Raw genomic sequence first — 23,784 nt, forward strand, 5'->3', positions numbered from 1 at the left:
AAGAGGAAACAGAAAAGATTTAAAAGCCATATGCTCTGTTGTACATTATTATATCCACTATTCTCAAAATACTTGTCATTAAATAGTTTTCTCAAAAGGAATCTCAATATAGTCTCTAAAGGATCACCCTCTGAATACCTACTTCTAGGAACAACATTGTAGTCATGGAAAATAGCACTGAAGTGTTCTAGATGAGACCTATGCCACACAGCAACACTGCAGAAAGACTTCCTCTCTACGCAGCTAGCCATTAACAATACTTAGAAACACGGGCACAGCTACAGAATTCAAACTTTACACCTTTGACCACGGGGCTGCCTAACACAGTAATAAAAACTTTAATTAAACTGTGTTAGAAAAGTGCGAATCTGATGGCTCAGATCTGGAGGTTAGGAAGAAAGTATCTGTGCTGTCTTCACATAACTTTGGAGTTAAATACTAAATGACTCTGGAAAATAAATTCTGCCAAACCTGCATCTTCTGCAGAGCTGGAATAAATTGCGTTTCCTGTGTGACAAAGAAAAAAACAAACAATAACAAACAAGTTCACCATACAAGTACAACTAAGGGCAAACCGTAAGTTTTGCGAAAGATCAAAGCTCCCTCAACATGAGAAACATTTCATTGGTTTTAACACAAAATTGCTATGCTTAACCAGGTTATGGACTCCTCCATGCTCACCTGCTGGAAGACCTGATTTAACGAGCTGGGAAGGGAAGGGAAAAATGCTCAACAAGTTTCTTCAAAAGAAGCCACAGCATCTTGCAGCTCCCACAAAGACAAGAGAATTACTGCAAGGGAATTGAGAGTTACAAACAACTCTGCCCAGTGGAGCTGTGCAAAGTTGGTCACATAACCTGTATCTTGCCAGCTCTACAATCTGGAGAGAACACCAACAAAACAACACGCTCAGCAAGAGTTAAGATGCAGTAAAAGCAAGCTGAGCAAGCCAAGAGATCTCAGGCAGAGTGTACCAGCTTTAGTCTGCCTGTCTGCAGCCACTGTTCACTCCTCACAGTACTGAGAAGTCATGGGGGGAAAAGGGCTGAAGGTAACGCACTTGTGAAATAGATTGCAAGAGCCCCCGGGTGGACTGGGAGCTCTGACAGTTGGCTGGCCAAAATTAAAGAGTGTGGCCTTTCATGTTAGAGCAAAGCAGAGAAACCTTTTGTACAATTTTTTGGAAAATGTGAACCTTAAGTAATTGCAGAGGAGCTTCTTCACAACCTTTCATCCCACCTTGCATTTTAAAGAGCATAAGCTGTTTAGGGAAGCTGTATGAAAGACAGTACAAGCCCAAACTAGGTCCCTGAAAAGCAAAGAGTACGCAATGGGCTACCAGCGAGCAGACCGCATCGGAAAAATAAAATAAATAAAAGCTCCAGCAGAAGGACAACACTGAAATAGGTGTTACTTGTATTTCCTCTAACTCCTTCTAGTCACTAGTTTTGAAGCATACAAATATAACACCAAGTTTCTTTTCATCTGTCATCTAATGAGGAGGACAAGTCACTGGGCTTCTCTTTTACCAAGGTCATATGAGGCTGCTGCAAATCTGAAAGCAGGACACATTTTTTCAGAGTCCTGCTCCTGTGCTTTTATCAAACAAGATCAAAGATAGAAAACAAATAGGTACCTTTTATTTATCTTTTTTACTCTTTGACAAAGAACCTATTGGTATTAAGCAGTACCAAAACTGTAAGTAAATACTACTAGTAACACTAATAATTGCCAGACTATTAATATGCCATGATATGTACATTTCTGAAGCACTATTAATCATCATATTATTCTGCTGTGGTCACTATCACTAGGGGGACACCAGCAACAAAAATGAAACAGAGCAGAAATGGTATTTAATGAGGACAACATCATATAGAAGTCCACGAAAGAAATAGAAAACATCAAGAATTACTTCTACAACTCCAAAAAAAAAAAAAAAAACCAACAACTAAAAAAGGAGAACTTAAAAAAATAAAACCAAGAAACAGTAGATTCTAGTAAATGGCAAGATTTTGATGATGGGATTTTTCTTAGCTTCCCCCTAGGTTGTAGCAGTAAATCAAACTCCGTTCTGGAACAGTCAAATCCTTTTGCAACTCATGGCACCAGGAGCTTTTTCGAAGCCTGGCCAAAACAATGCAAGTGAAACTGCTTACATTCCTGAATTTCTCTGGTTTTGTTTTTATTAAAGAATTTTGTAATCAATAGGCTGATAAAAATGCAGCTAGAATAAAGGAGAGCAGAGCTTGCCCAATTCCCACTCCTCCCTCCCTCCTTGAAGTTCCCAAAAGCTCGCCCATTTTCCAGACTACACATCAACATCAGTTTACACCAGTTAATCCAGTTCCTCCGTGTAACCCTCCAGGAGTCCCAAAACATCATTAATGCTGCAAGCTGATTGAGCCTCCCTTGCTCCAAAGTTACCTAGGGTAAGGTTAAAAATAAAATTCCTTAAACAAGTTGGGTCAAACCACCACCAACAGAGAGCTCAGGCTGAGGCACAAATACTGAGTCAGTCAGGTAGGAATCCTGAACCCCAGATTCCTCCGGAGAACGCGGTACAACTGCGGGAACCGCTGAAGGGAGGGAGGGAGGGAGGGGGTGCTGGTAAATATGAAAAATATATAAATAAATAGATAGATAAATAAATAAACGAAAAGCGGCCGAGCTGCTGCTGCCGCTCGCCGTGCAGGGCTCCATTTCAGCGGAAAGTGCAACTCCTCCGGGCCTGCACATCCTCCCAACCTCCCCCCCACACACACACACACCTCCCCACCTCACCTCCCTCGCATCCAGCTCCGATTTCTGCCCATGGAAAAAAAAAATAAGTAAGTAATACATAAAATAATAAAATAAATAAAATAAAATCACCTCGACCTGATGGCGGTTTGCTCCCTGCGGTCACCACCGGCTCCAGCCGGGAGCACCGGGCCCTGCGCACCCCCCCCACACACACACACCCCCGGGCCCGGCCTCAGCTCCTGCTCCCGGCTCCCCAACCCCCCCCCACACACACACAGACCCCGGGGCGATGGGGGACACCTCTCCCCGCCACCCCCAGCCCCGAGGGGACCCCCGGCAGGGGGAGCACAAAATGGAGCGGGGTTGGGGTTGGGTTTGGGGTTGGGGTTGGGGTTGGGGGGGGGGGGGGGGGGAAGGGGGGGCTCCCCCTGCTGAGCCCCCCTCAGAGCCGGGCCCGAGCGTTACCGAGCGGCGCCGGACGTTACCGAACCGCGCGGCGGTTACGTGAGGGGAGGGGGGGGGGGGGGGAGAGCGGGAGGGGAGGGGAGGGAGGGGGGGGTGGTGGTGGAGGAGGGGAGGGGGGGGGGTTGGCGCGCGCTCCCCCCCCCCCCCGGTACCTGCCCAATGTGCTCACAAAGCAGCAGCGCCCACCGCCGTCACGTGACCTCCTCGCCTCCACGCGCGCGCCTCTCTCTCTCTCTCTCCCCCCCCTCCTCCTCCTCCTCCTCCTCCTCCTCGTCACGTGACACCGCACGCGCGCCTCCCCCCCCCCTCCTTTTTTTTTTTTTTTTTTTTTTTATCCCCCCCCCCCTCCCCGTCCCCGCGCGCCGCGGCCCTCACGCACCAGCAGCGCGCGCCCATCCGCCGGCCCTTCCGCCTCGCCCCCCCTCCCGCCCCGGCACCACGTGAGCTAAGGCGAGGGAAAGCCCCGCCCCTTCCCCCGCACGTGACCGGGGCGCCGCCTGCTCCCGCGCGGCGGAAGGGGAGGGGTGGCCACGCCCCTTCCTAGTGGGAGGGAGGGGGGCGGAGGGGGACCGTTAACGGCCGTAACGGGCAGTGAGGGGGCGTCGCCTCACGCGTGCCTGCTCCAAGTGCCCCCTACCACCAATGTCACCACCATACCCTGTCCCCAAGCACCACGTCCAGCCTCTCCTTGAACACCCCCAGGGATGGTGACTCCACCACCTCCTTGGGCAACCCATCCCAGTGCCTGACTGCTCTTTCTGAGCAGAAATGCCTCCTCATTTCTAGCCTGAACCTCCCCTGGTGCAACTTGAGGCCATTCCCTCTGGTCCTATCACTAGTTATCTGTGAGCAGAGGCTGACCCCCAGCTCCCCACACCTTCCTTTCAGGTAGCTGTAGAGAGCCATAAGCTCTGCCCAGAGCCTCCTCCAGACTGAACACCCTCATTCCCTCATCCGCTCCTCACAGGACTTGTGCTCCAGGCCCTTCACCAGCTTCACAGCCCTTCTCTGGACACGCTCCAGGCCCTCGAGGTCTTTCCTGTTGCGAGGGACCCAAAACAACACAGCACTCGAGGTGCGGCCTCACCAGAGCAGAGTACAGCGGGACAATCACCTCCCTGGTCCTGCTGGCCGCTCTATTCCTCATACTATTCTGGAAGCCAACACAAGCTCAGGGTTTTACAGAGCCCCGCTGGTCCTTCTCCAGTTATTTCACTCCCAGAGGTTTCACCACAGTCCCATTTGGAGTCCCAAGTTGTCCTCATGCACAGAAAATCAAAGAGTTCTGTTACTGTCACTTGCCATGCCTGCTGAGAGCAATGCTCAAACAGTACAGAAATGGGAACCAGTTCTGCACTGATGTTATTTGCAGTTAAATGCAGTTTAACCTATATCATATTATATTGCACCCGTATTATGTGAAGTTAAAAATTGAGTGAAATCCAGCTGGCAACCGGTCCCAAGTGGTGCTCCCCAGGGGCCAGTGTTGGGACCCATTCTCTTTAATACCTTTATGGATGATTTGGACGAGGGAATTGCATGTACCCTCAGTAAGTTTGCCAATGACACCAAGTTGGGGGAAAGTGTCGATCTGCCGCAGGGTAGGAAGGCCCTGAAGAGGGACCTGGACAGGTCGGATCGATGGGCAGAGGCCAGTGGGAGGACGTTCAATGTGGCTAAGTGCCGGCTCCTGCCCTTTGGTCACAACAACCCTGTCGTCCCCCTGCACTCTGGTTCCCAGCTGGATGCGGTGATCGTCCCCCTGCACTCTGCTCTGGTGAGGCCGCACCTCGAGTGCTGTGTTCAGCTTCAGGCCCCTCACAACAGGAAAGACCTCAAGGGCCTAGAGCGTGTCCAGAGAAGGGCTGTGAAGCTGGTGAAGGGCCTGGAGCACAAGTCCTGTGAGGAGCAGCTGAGGGAGCTAGGGGTGTTTAGTCTGGAGAAGAGGAGGCTCAAGGCAGAGCTTATGGCTCTCTACAACTATCTGAAAGGAGGTTGCAGGGAGCTGAGGGTCGGCCTCTTCTCACAGATAACTAGTGATAGGACTAGAGGAAATGGCCTCAAGTAACGCCAGGGGAGGTTCAGGCTAGAAATGAGGAGACATTTCTGCTCAGAAAGAGCAGTCAAGCACTGGGACAGGCTGCCCAGGGAGGTGGTGGCATCACTGTCCCTGGGGGTGTTCAAGGAAAAGTTGGATGTGGTGCTTAGGGACAGGGTTTAGTGGGTGACAATGGTGGTAGGAGGATGGTTGGAGCAGATGATCCTGGAGGTATTTTCCCAACCTTAATGATTCTGCGATTCTATGATTTTTTTAAGCATTAGGCTCTTTGGCTGGGCTGAACACGGGGAGGCACCACATTGACATGGAGGATTCTCAGAAGGTGTCATGCCAAGGGATAGCTGCAACGCAGGAGGATGCCAGAGAGTGATGGAGAGCTGTGAGGGGGTGACAGAGCAGAGCATGTGAGAACACTTGGTGCAGCTTCTGGCAGCACACCCAAGTAAGAAATGGCAACCCCAACTGCATGGTGACAGCACAGGTGACAAGGCACTGAGGTAGTTTGACTCCCCAAGACGGGGAATTTCAGGTTCTGAGCCAGGAAAAGAGACAACTTGGATCCTTTCAAATTTATCCTGCTGGGCAGTTTTAACACTGGGTTCTGTACCACGCCTCTGTTTGTCTGAAGTGTAGCAGATATACCCTTCTGGCATTTCTTCGTCCTTCGTGCTGGCATATTAGAGGAGGGCTTGCTTATTCTCGGTGTAATCGGTCCCCGTTTGGCTTTCTGCTGAGCAGGTGGGGTTGGTAAAGGTGACTGGAGCACACCAGGTAGCAGAATGTTTGTTCAGCCCCTGGCACCTCAATGTGTATGTCCCCCGATTTCGACCTTTTCTGTGGTCTTATTTCCTTTGCTGCTGTTTCCTCATCCTCTGTCCCTTGACCTCCCTTGGCTCTCCACTTAAGTAGAGAGGGCATCAAATCTCATTTTACCGTAAGCAATATCTGAAAATTAATCAGTGTTGTTTGTGCTTCTGTCCTTTTAGCTTAGAGTACACAGATGTAGGTGGCCAGCATCCTGGACTGACCTTGTTGTTTATTACAACAAGATGGCAGGAGCTACACTAGTTCCTACAGGATGGAAGCAGCAAGACCTCCCTATTCCCCATCTTTTCCCAATAAAACACAGGTGCCCTTAGAGCTGAATTGAAATTCAGACCAAAGAGTGCACAGGTAGTGTTGATTCTCTGCAGGCAACTGTTGATATTTTGTTAGATTACTGTTGGGGGGAGGGAATTAATTATAGCTCCAAACAAAGTTTCGCAAGCTTTGTGACAAACATGTCTGTGGCTCCATAATCTGTGCGGATTTAATCAGTATTATTAGCATTTTTTCATCATGACTTGGCAATCCTTTGCTAATCAATATGGATATTTGATGTGCAGCATGCAACAACAAAGGCTGAGAGCTCTTGGGATGCTCTAGTCAGATGGTGTCGTGCCAGCTGGAGGATGTCTCTGAATATCACACAGAATCCAGCCTGGGAGCGTTTGGAATAAGAGAGAATTAAACAAGGATACCTGGACAAAAAGCATTGTAGACTTCTCTCTACTGTGCATGGAGTAAATGCAAATAAGAAGATGAAGTATTTCACTGCCAAAGCTTCCAGAGGAGAGGAATGAAGGAATTCCTTTATTGTATTCCTTTGGGAGGCTGCAGTCAGAGACCCTTGCTCTGAACGTTCAGCACATCAGGGTTCAAAGAGGAGACCCTGCACTAAACACCGCAAAGGTTTGACAAGGCCTGGCAGGCAAACCTTACCTACTTAGCTATTTAACTCACTCCCCTCTGCCTATGTCAGCACTTTGTCTGCCATTTCAATGATTTGTGACCTTTTCAGTTTTCCAGCTACTAAAGAATAATCTTGTGAAGGTGCAAATCCCTCCAGACTGCACGTGTAAGCTTTCTTCAGGCTTGCTTTTCTTAGTCACCTATGGCAGATTTCTTAGAATAGGCAGTCCTGAAAAAAGTCTCCTTGTTCCACGGGCTGAAAAACACCAATTTGGTGCTTTGACATTCTACTTGCCAAAGGGGAAGGAGGGGAAAAAAAAAAACACTTCTGTTAAGAATATCACCCTGTTACTGATTCAGAAGTCCATTCTACTTCTGCATTACAGACAGTAAGTGAAAACCATCTATTCTTCAGGGGCTCAGGCTGCAAGTAGACCATCCCTCGTCATGCTAACACTCACTTCTACTTTCTACACTACCCCTGTCTCTTGGACTGATCAGACAATTACTCCAGCTGAGCTGGAGTTCAGAGAAGGTTTTCACAACTTAGTCTGAAGTTTGTATTTCCTTTGTGCCTGTTCTTTTTTTTTTTCCCAGTTTTATCACCTGATCTAATAAAAATAGTGCTCTTCTCTGCAGATCGTTCTTACAGCCTTAACCTGTGACACCTGCATCAACAGCACTATCTGTCTCCAAAATGCTCTCTGGTAGCCTCAGAGAGCCGACGCAATCCAGTTGTACTTAGATTCTGTAAGGAAGAGGCTCCATGTGAAGAAACCAAACTCAGGTTTGAGTTGAGTTTGCAGGGAATTAGGAATTCTCTCTGGTTATAGCAGAACAATTGAAAGTCTTGAATGCAAAGTGGAATTGTGTTGAGATGTGTTACCCCTGGGTGTCCCAGGGATTGCTGGTACACGTAGACTTGGGGTGAAACTCCAAAGCTGCTGTCTACAAATGTGATGTGGTGTATTTGACTGTGTTAATGTGCATGCAGAAGCAAGGCTTCAGCAGCATTTGTACTGGAGAGAATAGCCATTTGAGTTGTGGAAGCAACTTCTAGCATAGATGCCATTCATTGATTCACAGCATTAAGGGCAGAAAGGGTAATGATATCATTGTCTGGCCTTCATATAGCCCAGGCTATTAAAATTCCTAACATCTGTGGGCTGCATCACTCTGTCCTGTCTCAGCATCATCCTGGGAATTTGTGCTGGACTGCCCGATCCCCCTTCCAGGGTCGGTGTGTGCCTGGTCAGACCCTCTGCTGTAGGTGTTGCCTGCAGCCCTTGGTCCGGGTTTACCTTGTCGTTTGGCAGCATGAGCAAGATGATGCACTTCCATGTGACGAGATTCTGGAATTGCTCAATACAACTGCCCCCTTGTTCTCCTTTCCTCCAGTCTTTTTCACAAAACAGCTGCAGTGATTTTGTACTTACTGAGGAGACTTCAGCACGTCCAAGCCTGATTCTGATCCTGCAGAACTCCGCAGTAAACACCCATTTTGAGGAAGGATGTTGGCAGTTGTTATTCCACGCAGTGCATGCTCTAATGGTGAGTGCCGAGTTTGTTCTGTCAAACTCCCCAATTTAATTCTGTGACATGCTCACTGTTACCTTTATCAGCTAAATGATCTGAGAATTAAATAGGCTTTTTTTAACAAGACTTATTTTCCACACAACCCTGTTGCCTGGCATTAATTTTATGTCTAGCCTTGAATTCTCTATGAAGCAAGCCCCTTATCAGTTTTTCATTATTTTGCCTGTGACATCAAGGAAAGTACTCTGCAGGTATCTGGTCACCCTCTATGCCCTGCTCGAACAGTGGCATGCTTCCAGCCTCTTAAAATTTCCCAAGATTAAAATTATCACTGTGAAGCCAGACATTTCCCTGGCCAGCTCTTAAAGAGCTCTTGGGTGTAGACACCGTAGGGCTGCTGATAGAGCACCACTGCTGACAGGCAGATGTTCCTGCCCACCAGTCAGTCTGAGTTAACACCCGGCTGTTCGTTCTGTCCCAGTGTGACACTTGCATAGTGCTTCCTAGTGGAGAAGGAATTAGTGGAACAGGTATTCCTGGGACACTTTTACTTTCATACTCACCTGCTAGTGCTTTTAAAACCATCTAGAAGTGGGTTGCTACAATTGCTACAAATTGTTTTTTAAGAGGTTAAAGGTTATTACAAACAGACAAACAACAAATCCTTTTGCTGTTATAGCTTATACCAGTTCCTCTAGCAGAATGGTGTAAATTAATTTATCTGTTTCTTTTCTAAGTTAGGTCACAGGCAACTCATAGTTTATCAACCAAAGTCACCAGTTGTTTACATGCAGAGCTAGTTCATTCTGGAATGGCTGATTAGCTCAGCTGCAGTGTCCCACAGATGCCAAGCTAGTTCAGGTCCCGGTCACATCAACATCGTCCTGATCCTCTAAAGACTTTCAACCATCCCTGCACCATGTTCCACAGCACATCTTGCATTGCTCACGGAGTATCTGCCTTTATCAGATGGTTTTTAATGTGCCTAGTGGAATCTCAGTCCTCCCTTACTCCAGATAATGGAGATGTAACTGTAACTGGCACTCACCAGTCACACTGGTGGGTCCGTGGAGAGAAGAAACCGCTGGAACAGTAAAGCTTTTGACGGAAAAAATAAAAAATAAAATCAGGCACTGATTACAGTGGCTGCAAATCTTTCTGCTGAGACTTCAGCATCCCTGGAACATGACCCATGCTCTGTTTATGTCTTTGGCACAAACAGCCCAGGCAACTGTCAAGTTGACCTTTTGACCACAGCTCTATGCTTAAGTCTCGTGGCTTCTCTCTCACCTCTGCCAGCTCATGGTGCACCTCAATGAAGAGGGAAAGCTACTGTCATGTGGGGAATAACTTTAAAGCAGCTGATCAACAGCTCCCAACAGCTCCACGCAGAAGCAGACAGGATGAGTACAGATATGGTTATGAAAAAAGCCACTAAACACAACCAGTTTGAGACTTCCCGAAGTGCTGTTCTGCTCGTGCTTCCTTGCTCTGTGACAGCGGTGCCACCAGCTGGCAGGAGCTGACATCCGGAGCCACAAGGATCAGAAACAAAATACAACCCAACCAGGGAAGTGATGACAGCCAGGCGAACCTGCAGCAGCTGGGCTGGGAGCTGGAGGCAGGCAGCAGATTGAGTGTTGAAAGGGAGGGATAACGTGCACTGCCGCAGGGTTTGTAGTGGGCTGTAAAAGCACGATCAATAACAGCACGGCCCCAGTGCAGTCTCCAGGCCAAGGAATGCAGTGGATCTCACGTTGGATCCACAGCCAGAAATGGTGATGGCCACTCACAGGCATGTCGAGCATGGCCTCTGTGAGAAAGCACCAAGGGAACCTGGAAACTGCTCAGGCTGGGGATGAAGACCACAGCCACAAAACAGAGGCAGTGAAAGCCCATTCAGTGCAGATCATCTGCTCCACGGAACAGAACAAAGTGCTCCATCTGCACAGGGAATGGGACAATGAGGGGACTTGCAAGGTAGGTGACGTGACAAGATAGGTGAACACTACTAGAATTAGCTCCTGGGGAAGGATTTGGGTGGTTTAGTGCTGAGATCTGAGCTGGACACACATCTAGGAGGAGGTCCATGAGGACTGTCTTGGGGCTTCCTGAGGCCCTCAGCCATCTCGTCCTTTTTGGTCTGGCATGTCAGCTTGCAGCTACTTGAGGGAGCATCAGATGCAGCTGGGGAGTTGGTAACAGTCATTGCCAGAAACATTTCTACAGCTTAAAGTAACTGTTTACCCCTTCGTCCTCTTCACTTCCCTAATTGTTGTAGAAACAAAAGCATCACATCAGCCTGGCAGCAGACCCATTCTATACTATCCAGACCATCTAGGGACAGAGCATAGCTCACAAGCAGTTCATCTCCAACTTCCACGCCGAGGGCTTGGCACCAGCTCATCCACATCTATGGCTGTGACAGGAGGCAAGCCAGGAATCGCAAGCTGTGCTGCTAACACTGCTTTCTAGCCTCTGCCCACCACACATGTAACCAATAATTTTCTGCGTATTTCCAGGGCCAGGCGACTTTTTTTTTTTCTTCTCAGATCTCAAACAATTTTGGTATAAGGCTTAGTAAGATGACAGCATTCATGTGCCTTTTGGACTTTGCTCTTCCTTTTCTCTCTTTTTCAGGCATTCCCAAGCCTGAGGAACGCCTACTACAGCACCACAGGGAGCAGGGACGGTGCTGCTGAGAACATGCTCTCATAGCTTGCATGTAAAGCTGCAGTATGTCCATGACAAGCCTCTGTGGAATTGAGCAGCCCAGGTTAAGCGTGAGAAAGGAGAGAATGCATGAGAGGCTTTCAGGCACGTTGTCTTAACCCCCAACATAAAGCTTAGAAGTCTTGAGGACATTTCTCCCTCCCAACACCTCTAATTATTTCCTTCTTAGAAAAATAGAGGTTGAAAGGAAAGCTTTGCTTCAGAACAAATGAGGTACCAGAAGAAAACAGAAAGGAGAGGCTTTGAAGAGTTTAACGTTCCCAACTCTGCCATTGGATGTATTTCCTATGGAAACAAATGGTTTTACTACAGCTGTACAGAGAACATCAGTGGTTTTTGAACTGTGGAAAACAGGAACAAGTTGAGAACCTGCCCTTAGGGTATAAATCCAGGCACTGGCAAAGGGTGGGGGTCAGGAACAAAAACAAAACAAAGTTTTACTATTTTCTTTGAATTGGTTACATAAGCACAAAGGCTAGTCTGTTAAAGGGAGAAAGTCAAGTCTGTTTGCCCTCAAACTGGCTTGGATTTACTCTAAGTAAAAGGATTAGAAAATAAAATAAACCATCAGTCACGCCAACACACTATACAAATACATTTTATTTAGAGATACCCATAGTAAGATGCACAAATACTTTTTGTTCACCAGTTTTCAGATCACACAACTTCAAGTAGTGGAAAAACAAACTGCAGTTAATTACAATTATCTATATAACAAGGCAGTAGTAAAAGATCCATTTGTCAGACTACAGCATGGTTAACGATACTCAGGTGAGAATATACAGATTTCGGTATTTAAAAAGTGCATGGGTCGTCGCCACATACACTAACATGCTTTTTCAAAGAGCAACATCTTTCTGGCATGTGAACACAGTAACCCGGTTAATGCAAGATGGAAAGTTAGGCTCTTCGTTTGATCTGGAAATGCATCTATTAACATTTTTCCCCCAAACAGTAAATTAAGAGTTGTGACTGACAGATGGAAAGCGATCTGTAAAAATCACTGTTACGTTGTCCATGTAGTCAAGCAACACAGAGGTGACCTAAAAAGATCAGTTCCAGCCTACACCTCCACAGCTCTTCTACCACAGTCTTCAGCAGAGTCCAGAGTACTCGATTGCATTTAGCAAGCTGGCAGAAGAGCTGTAATAAGAGATTCAAACTCTTGCACCCATACTGAGCTCTTCCACACAACTGGAGTCTCAGTCCTCGTATTTCAAAGATCCCACCTTCTATGAATGAGCACGTCAACTGGATCACGTATTGCTGGGTTTGCTTTTGTATTCCCATCTAACAGAGGGAAAAGTAGGAAGTGGTGCTGATCTGAGAGAGTAGCTGCATTGGTTTAAAGTTGTAATTACAACATGTGGAACCTGGTCTCTTCTCTCCAGTGTCTCTCTAAAGCAAGGAAGTTCAGCAGGTTCCACTGCTCAATGCAATTCCCTTTTTGCTTTTAAACAGGGATGGTGCTGTATGGTGCTTGGGTAAGACCAGCAAGGACTGGTGTATGGATGATAACACTTAAGAGCAAGAAACAAGAATTAAATCAGTCTTCAGTTAGATTTCTTGCATCGCAAACAAAGTGAGACAGAGACTGACTTTTGCATTATAGTTGAGAGGCACATTTTGTATTGATGAACAGAAACCCCCAGTTAACATTGCAACTTTCTGTGGATTTGAACACAGCCAAAACTCCAATTAAAGTAATTAAAAAAAAAAAAAGGTAATCTGTTCTATTTTAAATTCTTAAACTGCTCCCTCACCTATTCTGCACAGAGATACCTTTCCATTTGTGTGTATGCAGCTGCTTTTCCTCCCCAGAAAAATGTTTAGGAGAGACTTGTTTCTGTGCATCTTACAAGTCGACAAAATCCTGATGCTTCACCTGGGTGGGCCCCTGTACCACATTCAGGAGAGAGCTGAGAAGTCAGTGGGATTTTGTATACTTGCAGTGAACCCCAGAATAAAAAAGAAAAAAAGCCACCCAATTTAAATAACCAGCAATATGGGAATCAGCTCCTTCATGGCACAGGAATGAGTTTGGAGCAAAGCCCTTCGGGCTGAAAGGAGGATACCAGCTCAGGGAGACATCCAGGGCTGAGTTAAATGAAAAGGCAGACAGCAAACAATTCAGCAAGGTGTTGTCTGAGCAAGTGCAGAAGTCTCAGACTGCAGCAGGGCTCACCCCTGGACTTGGCAGAAATGGTAAGCCAGGACACAACAGTGAACTTGCTCATGTCCCAAGGGGCAGAAGGTGGCAAGAAGGGAGACAAAGCATTTTGAACAAGAGAGACAGAGCCTGGTAGAAGTTTCTCATCTGGGCCTTTCTGTACTGGTCCTACTATCACCTGCGTTGTAAGAGAAGCACAGAGCAATCAGCCGAAGCTGTAACACCCAGCTGGCCTGGCACGCCCCACACATACAGCTCACGCTGACCGAGTGAGCAACCAGGTGGATGAAGCTGCAGGCTCCATCCCAGCAGGAAGCACACGGAGGTGGCTGGTGGCAGCAAAGCACAGTGTTCGTAGTCAACCATGGAAATAAGACAAGTGCACTGGTAACCTTTATGGATGAGGGAAGAGGGTGACTGGGGTTGTTCCCCATGCCATCTTCACAGCTCATCCTGAGATAAATGACTAGCAGTTTCACATGTTCTGGGATCAGTTCCAGTTTTAAAAGCACAAAGCAAAACCTCAAGGTTCCACTGCTCAAACATCAGCTCATCTACACGTAGCCAGCCCTTGGTATTACTGCTAGCTAAAGCTAATAACAGGTGTTGCCTTCTGAGCACAGGGCTAGAGTTCAGCTCATAGCATAGCAATTTTTTCCACAATCCATCAAATCCACATGATAGAGTATGTGGAAAAAGACTTCAAATGGGATTAGAAGTCAGCAGTAAGTCAGTGATGTACCTCCCTGCCTTTGCCCTCAAAGGATTTTTAGCTATGATGCTGAGTAACAGGGATGTTATTTGGTTGTTGATTGGCCACGGATACCAATTCTCTGGCTGACTAACACACCACTGGATCAGTCTTAACCAACTGAAAGAAGTGCTGGAGCTGGGCACCTCCACTTCGTGATCTGGTGACATCCACTGAACAATACAGGTATGTGAGAATTTCAGGCTTTGCAGAAGTGGAGTCTCCACATCCGAGTCAGCCAGGCAGAAACCGAAGTTTATGGTGAAAGAACAGTGGGCCGTGGGTTTTCTTTTCATTATGACTTGGTATTTTTCAGACTAGACTAGCAGCTTTGAACCAATTTTTAGAAGTGAACAGGGAAGAAATGGGAGAAGAGGAAAGTGCTGAAGATTACAAAGTAGACAGAACAATCCATTCTACTCTGCAAAGTGAATGATAAAAAGATTTCTTCTAGATTTGAAGAAACTCAACAAGAACAAAAAGAACTCCAGTTTAAATATGCACTGTGGTTCCAAGAACACACACCGCTAGAACAGGACACACACTAACCTCAGTGCTCCTTGGCAGCGTAGTAATGCCAATAGCTCGATGACTAGCGATGCTGCTTCTAAAGACAAAGGTAGTCCTGTGGATCAATTCAGTACTTAACTTCAGTTAGTTATGGATATACAAGCCCATTTAGGGCAACAGGAAGCGAAGAAGTGTTCCAGTTTCCATGTTCTTATAAACGGATTAAGCTCAACAACTGGGAATAGACATACTCTATCCATCATAGCATCCTCTACCTGCAGAAGAGGCAGAAACCTGGCCCAAACTCCAGGTGTTAGTTTAAAAACCAAAAGACAGCACTTGCCAATTCAGAAGACAAAGCTAATCATATCATGCCTTTGTCTTGGGAAGAAAAAAAAAATAATTTTTCAGAGGAAAAAGTTCACAAGGTAACTCTGAACACTGAGCCCCACGTGCGGACAGGGTAGTTTTCCCTCCTATCGGCAGTTTCCCAATGTTCCATTTGCAAGCTGCAACAATAACTTTAAACAGTTCTACCTTACAGCTAAGAACACACACTAACATTTGAAAAGAGCTGTTTCTGCTTCACTTGACAGCTTCTGTGATAGTTCAGGATCCGGTGCTCTTCCGACACCGCTCATGACAGAAACAGCGAGCTGAGAAAGGCTCTGTTACATGGGTGGAGTTGCAGGAGTTATTAACATCAGAACCTGGATTCAGAACAAAAGCCAGCAAGTGTCAGTGAGTGCTGATCCTCACTCCTCCCTGGCTTTGTATCTTTAAATACATTTGGGGAAAAAAAACATTAAAAACAGTTCACTGTAGGACATGCTACCCTCAGGCAACAAGCTGTGGTCAGCACACATTTTAAAAACACCTTGTGCAGTTTGTGCATCATATACAAGTACATCAGAGGCGATGGGGAAGATCCAGCATTTGTACACATTAACAAACAAGCAAGCACTGATAGATGTCACGGGTGAGACCAATCCCAAGACAAACCAGTGCGTTGATTTGCATCTACACCACATCCTAAAACAAAATTAAACGAGTCACAATTAACAGTACAAACCTGTTGCAACTTCAACACATACATCTTAGAAAAAGACAATGCACGTACCCAGCCCTAAGACAGCGACGAGTTGGTGAGATAACTTTACAAAGATCAAGGTACCAGAAGAGAAAGGCACGTTAACCTCTGGTTGGTCCATTTCGGTATTATTTGGATGAGTCAGTGATTTATATACCCTGAGACTGTGGGAGGCCTTGAAAAGGAAAGGAGACCAGGAGAATGGTCAAATAAAAAGTACAAGTTTAATGAGATTAAGATTCAGCACCTGAATATTCCCTTTTAATAAGGGAATCTAAAAAAGCAGTTCCTAAGAAAACCAAGTATTGACTCCTAGATTTTTGTTCTGAGGTCAAAGAATCAACATCTAGGACTAGAGAAATCTCATTATATGCTGCAAGTGCTTTTATATACACCTCTCTCTGGCCATTAGACTGAAACCATGTTTTTGTATGGAATCAAGTGATTTGCTTGGTGATTTTTCAGTCCAGAAGTGGCAGCCACTTTCACAGCTCCAACAGCCCTGGCACCCTGTGTTAGGTCTGTGTGCACTTGCTTAGACTGTTCTGCTCCCAGCAGGTCACAAGAGGGAAAAGCTGTTAGAAAACGGCACTCAGTTTTTAATTGGGAAGATTCTTTTCTGTCAAAAGTATTTCTGTTTTTAATTAGCCAAGCACCACATGTTTCTGATAAAGCCAGCAAGCATCACAGGAAAAACATACTTCCTAATTTAAGTCCTTAAAATTTAACATGGAAAAAACAAGAATGAAAGGGACATCTACTTGACCTCTGAAAACATTTCTGATTAAGCCCTTTTACAAGTACCTCCTGAGCAATGAATAAGCATCCCCTCTGTGTTTTTAAGCTCCTCAGGTGTTCTGAGACCAACACCAATACCAACCACTTGGCTGGGCTTTCACCTTTTTTTCCCCTCTTGTGCTCCCTTGCCCATCCTCACCACAGTGAAACAACTGCTTGCAAAGACAAGGGAAAGCACAAAGGAGATACTTTCAGATGAGATGTGGCAGTATTTTTTCCACCCTCTTGTCTGCAACATGGACAAATTCCTGGTGTCTGTGCTTCAGAGACCTTACGATAAGTTACTGAAAGCACTGCAACACTCAGAAATGCATTTTAAGTTGAGGTCACACCACGGGTTGGGGCTGCAGCGTGACCAACAGTGCACAAAAGGGAATTTTCACTTAACTTCAAGCCCGAGAGCATGGAGCGTGACAGTCCAGGGCTCAGCACAGGCTGGCTGGAGAATCTGCTCTGCCTGCATCACACGCAGCCCTGCAACAGCATCCCTAGAGATGAGCTGTACCCATGTTCAGTGACTGAGTTACAGCAGCAATTGCAACATCAACTAATTAAGAATCTCGTCGACACCTTGAAGAAGTAGGTTTATGGAAAATAAGGGTATCAGACCGCCACAAATAGATCTCAGAGCTCCCACCTGGCTGCTGTAAGATGCTGCTGCACAACTGAGCTGCAGCAACTCGTGGCCAATCTGTTCTTGGCTTCTTGCAATCAGACAAAGCAGGCAACCTCCAAAAAGCAGTCTAGGCAAGCCTGCTTTATTTCACAGCTGCACCAGGTGAGGGACATCCATTCACAAGGTCATTTAGTGCCTCTCAGCTGAGGGGCAGAAATTAAGACACCAAACCAACACTTAACATAGCTGGATCACAACTTAAAACTTGTAGCTCTGCAGCTGCAAGCTATATACAAAGCAAGTGCTTAGGCGAAGGAAGGGAATGAAATTCTAGAGCAGAGTGACTGATACAGAAATATATTAATCCTTAAGATACAAAAAAGCTGCCAAAGACTTGAAATGGAGGCAGCAAAGATATCCCCATGAAGACATTCAGTAGTCTCCCTCACTAAGAGAGTCACAAGAGTCACCCACAACACGAACATAACTTTTGTGGACAGACTAAATCCAGTTGGCTCTCTGGGCGCTTTTGCAAAGCATCTTAAAATGGATCTGTGGGGGAAAATGAACAACTGAGACTAGGAACAAACACCTATGGAACTATTCTTTGGTAATTTACTCACCCTGGACCAACACAAACATCAGCACAAACATCAGCAGCACTGATGAGGGAACCAAACAAGCAGACTCGCTTCTTTACAACAGTCCCAGGAAGCACCGGGGGAGAGCAGCAGAAATTCTCCTTGGCTGAGCTGACTGCACAAGGAGGAAAGCTGGAGCAGTTACCAGGAACGCGGAGTTCAGGCAAGAGGCTGAGCACCACCCCCACTGCCACGCTCAAACTAGCACTGCTCTGTAGCTTCTGCTTCCTCGTGAATGTCCATCACATATCACCCAGTTGTTATCGAGGGGTGGCTACACAGCACGTACAAGCTGGGTATTACTGAACCCGTAATTAAATCGTCTCCAGTTTGACTGCATGTAAGAATGAATATGGGAAATGTGATACCCAAATTAATAAGGTGGTCTACTCTAAAGTAGAGGGGTAAAATGAACAGCTTCCTACACTCACTAGCAGCACAAGATCCCACATTCCTGAAAGGTCAAACAGCAGGAACAAAAGGTCTGAAGGTCTGATACAATTAGTTGTTTTCTCTCCTTCAGGTGCCTGATGTGAGATAAAGCAAGATCTGTTTCCCCCTCAGGAACAGTTACACTGTGTAATCCCATCAGTCAAACAGGTAAGCCAGGGCCTCACTGCTCGGTGTTATTGATGAAGACACCTTGCACAGAGGCAAGAGAGACCGTAAGGACACCGCCAGACTAGCTCTGGTCAGCCTGGCAGGAACAGCTTCAGCGACCAGAGCTACTCTCCTGCGGTGCTGTCATCTCCAGCAAAGACAGGAGAACAGAGCACGTCCCAGCCTTGTATTTTCTCCTCAGCTTCAACCAAGTGCTCGTTTGGCACAAAAGCAGCAAGGTGCACGCTGCTCCAGAGTTGACGAGGGCAGGGGGCAGGCATTCATCCCAGCGGAGGACAGAGGCATTGGTAACAAGGCAAGAGTTGCCAGTGCTGCCAGAAGACCAGGAGGAGCACCCCAGAGCCCTGCATTTCAGCCAAGTGGTAGAGAAGACCATACACTGGAATGCACACGCTTCACAGATGGACCCAAAAGGCATCAGACCTATCCTCCCCAGTCACAGTCCCACAGGAAGTTCAAGGTGGTTCAAATGGAAAAGGCAGCAGGGGGCTCCAGGGAAAGACTGAGTTTCTCCTACAGCAAGCTAGATGAGGGCGGATGGTAATGCAACAATGAGCTAACAGCAAGTTCTCTTGCTACATGGTAATCTCTTAGCCTGCATTAGACAAGTCTGAGACAAACTCTTTAACCTTAGAGAAAAAAATAGTTTATTTGCCAATTGATAAGCCAATAGTCCATTGGCTTATCAAAGGAGATGGCTAACAACCTGAACAGCTTTTTAAAAAAAAAAAAGGGGGGGGGAAGTTCCCACAATCTGAAACAAGAGATCTTGGGTTTTAGGCAGTCTACAAAGACTGTTGTACCCGTGAGCTACAACAGGAAAGCCTGGGAGCCACCTGGGAACCTTGTCTCACCTGCAAAATGGTTAGACACAGTTCGTTTTTTAATTACAAGAAAAAAAAAAAAAAACAAAAAAAACACGTCCCTAGCCCCCTCCCCCCCCCTTTCCTTTCATCACCTCTGCAGGCCCTCAGTGTAAAGTCACCCTGCCATGCTGCAGGACAGCCTACTCACCCTCCAGCTGCACAAGCTGATACCTGGGACAGGCAGAAAAGGAATAAAAGACCTTTTTTTTTTTTTTTTTTTTTTTTCTCCTGGCACTGCTGCAAACTACCATTCAAATGCAAATGCATTTCTGGGAACTCCTGTGCTTCTGCAGTTTGGACTTGATGGGCAATACCCTGGGGAATTTGTCCCTGGGCTCTGATAAGCACAGCTTAAAATTACTGTATTCCTCTACATATAAACAGTGTCATTAGACTTGTACTTTTAAAAAATAAGATCAACCCAGGCCAGGGCCAGGCTCTGCAGATAAAGTAGTAGCTTATCTCTTATAAATATTTTTAATATTTTTTAATTACAAGTAGTCCTCGCTCCAGGTAATGTAACTGACACAAAGTACCTGCACACACGCAGCCCCTAGACTTTCACAGAAAGCCCAGGAGCAACCACTCTAGTAGAAAGGAATCCTACCTCACAGCAAAGTAGGGGAGAGGGCACATGGCCAAGATAGCATAAATGCAAGGGAAAAGTCATTTGGAGCAAATATAATAAAAAGGGATTTCAAAAACCCTTCATATAAAGGATTGAGAAGGTTAAAGCAAAAACTGGTTCAAAAGGATGTATAAAACTGTTGGAGACCAACAGAAAACTCTGCTAAAAATAACTTGCATTTAAATCATAACTCAATGGCATCACACAATTTCATTGTTAAAAAATGAAAGAAAATAAAAGGTGGAAATAAAGATCAGCATTTGTAAAGAGCTATCATTAGCTCCAGAGACCAGCGTAATTCCCATGAAGTCCTGATGGAAGGGGACCTCCTGCCACAAAGAGTTTTGTTCCAGACGAGTCGTAGCAGTGGGTGTAAACAGCATTTGGGAAGAAATTAATTTCAGAAAAATAATTCCTCCAGGTTTCATCATGATTCTGTTAAAGGAAAGTTCAGACTGTTACTGATGCCAAACAAACAGACAGCTTTGTTTCACAGAAGCAGAATGTAGTTTCCAGAGCCTAAGAGAGGGATCTTTTCCTCTGTTAATACTCCCTGAATCTTTAGACAGGCCAACTTGAACTGGAAGATACCAGAGCCTTCCTGAAGCTTTTTCTGAGGAGGTTTGCGCCAAACAGTGGAGGTGGGGAGGGTGAAGGGTAGGGAGGATAGCAAGTCCCATTAATTTTTAAAGTGGCATCACAATGATAAAAAAGATAATGGAGAGAAGTTAGACATGGCCCTTAACTGCTTTATAGCAACATACAGGACATTGAACTCAAGTGCCTGCCGTGGCATTATTTCAGGAAACCAGAGTTTCTAAAACTGCATGAAGTTAAACTAAATCTCTCAGAGTACCACATTAAATTAGCATGCTTTTAAGGTAGACAACATAATTTGTTTGATGTACTAACAACTAGAAGACAGACTACAATCAAAACTATGAAGAGCAGGAAGAACTAGTTAATTTTTGGATCAGTGCATAGGCAGAGTAGTCAGTACGCCTTACGTTCAAGCAGCTGGCCACTCAATACCTTTGTGAAAAAAATCTTGCAGCATTTCTTGATTTTCGTTATTACAGATAGCTCCCATCACTATAAAAACAGCTTGTAGCTATAGGGCTTGAACCAGCTACTACTCACCAGCCAACCTTTCCCCGTAGTCAACTTCAAAATTTCACTTCCTCCTAATTTCTGCTTCTGTCCATAGCAGGCACGTGGGGGCTTCTCATCCAGGAACCTCTGGGCTCTGATGTCATAGAACAGTAAGGAGCCGTGCCCTGTTCCCACGGTGATGATGTGTTCGTAGAAGCTCACTGATCGAATACCTGGAAATCAGAGAAAGGACATAAAATCAATCCAGGGAGGACCAGGCATGCTTTGGCTCTGCAGTGCTGCTGCTTGATGTCCAGTGCTTTCCTTCAACAAAAGCTCCCTGCTAGGTTTTTCCACATCAGCTTTCCCACTTCTATGGAGCAGTGTAGATAAATCCCATTTATACTACTGAAGCAGCAGCTTCAATTTGTATGTAACATAATATACATATGTAAAATCGTACATATGTGTGTGTATATACACACACACTATTCCCCTTCTTCTCTGAGGCCATCTGCTCCACTGATGGAGCATAGCAAGAAGCTTCATCCTCAGCAGGCCCAAGCTCTGCCAGATAAGCAAAGATCTAAGATGTTTAAGATCAAGAGCAAGCTTGTTCTGTCTGCAACGAGCCTCTAAGTGAACCAGCAGGAGTGAGTGCATGGCAGCACATAGTGGAAAGGATGCATATTGGTGTCTCCCACGAGCTCTCCCTTATCTAGCTACCAGCCAAGCTGTGAGAAAGAGACAATGAGAAAAATTACTCTGCTTCCACCACATGCATCTTGCAGATCTAGAGCAACAAAAGTAGTTGTATGCAATTATAATCATCATTAATCACTTTGATACTAAATAATTCATGATCTTGAGGAATCTTTAAATTATCACTACTCAAGCAGTCTCACACAAACACCTGATTCTTTACAGCTGGCATCTTTAGCACTTCACCTTGCAGTGAAAACAGCAGGCATCCTACAACCCAAGCAGCACCACATTCCTCAGCAGTTTCAGGGAGATTCTGCATGTAGGAATTTGCAGCTTGTGAGATGTCCTGTCATCTGCTCTCTAGTGTGCCAAAGGTTTGTTCTGTGTAAGCACTCTACCTTAAGCTACTGCTCTACATGGAAGAAATCCCACCACTTCTATACTTTTTCTTCCCATACAACGTGATACTGGGTTATAAACTCAAAGTCTGCTCTTAAACCCTATTTAAGGTACCTTCTAAATCCAGCCTATGCCAGCATTCAAACAGGAAGGGAAGGGAGTTACGCCAGCTACATCCACATTCCAACTGCTGTCACCATCCCACGTGGGACTGGAAGTCATAAAATTTGTACTGTGCTGAGTATGCTCAGTGGGACACATGACAGCAGGCATCCAGATGATGTGGATGCAGCCAGGGAGTTTTCCCTTGCCCTTTGTACAGAATCCCAAGTAGAAACACATCCTCATCCTTCCACCTCCACACCCTGGTGTTACACTCACAGCCACGGGCATCTGTGACACATGCTTAGAGCAGGCAACACCGGCGAGCTTCTGATGTGAGGTGAAGCCATGGTTGCTGTCTTAATAGGTGGTAAACCACTGTGCAAGTCTCACACCTGCCACATTAGACTTCCCAGATGCATACAAGAACCTCCAATTTAATTCAGAGCTCCAAATGCATAGGATACATTCAGAAGGCTTTAAACCCTCTTCAATCAGCAAGAGCAGTCACTTGAGTAAGGGGAGACGGGCACAAGAGGAGACATCCTCCAATTTGTGCTACAAAAGTGCTCTTGACAAGAAACCCAGCAGAACACTTACTTACAGAAACAGGTGGTGTATCAGTGCACATGGCATACTTCTCAGTGCTATCTATTAATAAAAAAGTGCTATGAAATGCAGAACTGTGGATCCTTTCCTAATCAAAAAAAAAAAAGCTGAAAGAACCAGTGGTGTATCCATTACTAAGATATTTAGAACACCTTTTGAAGAACAGCACTTCACATTGGCTCCTGAAGTACCACCTCAGATTATTCACAAACTAGCAGCACAGCCTGTGCCTAGAACTGAACAAGGCAAGCTCTCTAACATTCCCAGCGCTGTACTATGGTCATGTGTTTGGGTCAACAAATTGAGTTTTACTCCTGAGAGAGAGGGAGGCCCTACACACTGCAGAAGGAAATGAAGATGCAGTAGCATGTCCTGAGCAAAGAGCAAGCACAGAGTCTGTGCAGCACAAGCTCTGTCCACTATGTTGACATTGCTGTTCTCAGGGTGTGAAGTCAAGGGCATAAAAGAATTCACTACATGCCAGCCAAGCAGAAAGCAGTTTTTGCTGATCAGGAACTAGAGTACAGGGCCCTACGTATTCCTGTACAGCTGCTAAGAAAAGCAACACTTACAAAAATGCTAAAAAGCATAATTGGCTTCTTATGTACAGCAGCTAAGGTTATATTTGGTAAAAAACAGATTCTAACTTGCTAAGACTGAAAATCGTGCTCTCTCTACCCTGTTTATATGCACACAACACTAATAATTTGACGTTTATGTGAACTTCCCACATTCATTGGGTACATTTTGCAAGCTGACAGCACTTTTTTTTTTTTTTTTTTTTTTCCTTTCTGCAGCCTGTGCTGCCCCATGTCCCAGGAGGATCAATAGAAAGCTGAAACACTCAGCACCCTGGGAAGCGATATTACTTCAGTGCCCCAACCAGTGCCATAAGAAGAGATCTGCCCACTATGCAT

At 45.8% G+C, this 23,784-nt stretch overlaps 2 protein-coding genes across 4 annotated transcripts in view; both read right to left on the reverse strand.

Annotated features, from left to right (window-relative positions):
- Positions 1 to 3,637, reverse strand: part of UBAP2 (ubiquitin associated protein 2) — a 138,163-nt gene extending 134,526 nt beyond the window's left edge. For all 3 annotated transcript variants that reach the window (XM_084505040.1, XM_084505039.1, XM_084505036.1), the window contains exon 1: positions 3,590 to 3,637. The gene's annotated coding sequence lies outside the window, so the exon portion shown is untranslated. The remainder of the gene's footprint in view (positions 1 to 3,589) is intronic.
- An 8,214-nt stretch (positions 3,638 to 11,851) lies between these two features.
- The window catches only part of DCAF12 (DDB1 and CUL4 associated factor 12), a 32,068-nt gene continuing 20,135 nt past the window's right edge, over positions 11,852 to 23,784 (reverse strand). The window contains exons 8-9 of the mRNA XM_084505041.1: positions 21,101 to 21,285; positions 11,852 to 20,395 (exon numbers count right to left, since the gene is read on the reverse strand). Coding sequence (XP_084361167.1) covers positions 20,237 to 20,395; positions 21,101 to 21,285 — 344 coding nt within the window. The 3' untranslated portion in view covers positions 11,852 to 20,236. The remainder of the gene's footprint in view (positions 20,396 to 21,100; positions 21,286 to 23,784) is intronic.

The sequence above is a fragment of the Aythya ferina genome (genome assembly GCF_964211825.1).
Source record: "Aythya ferina genome assembly, chromosome: Z".
In the NCBI taxonomy this organism is placed as follows: Eukaryota; Metazoa; Chordata; class Aves; order Anseriformes; family Anatidae; genus Aythya; species Aythya ferina.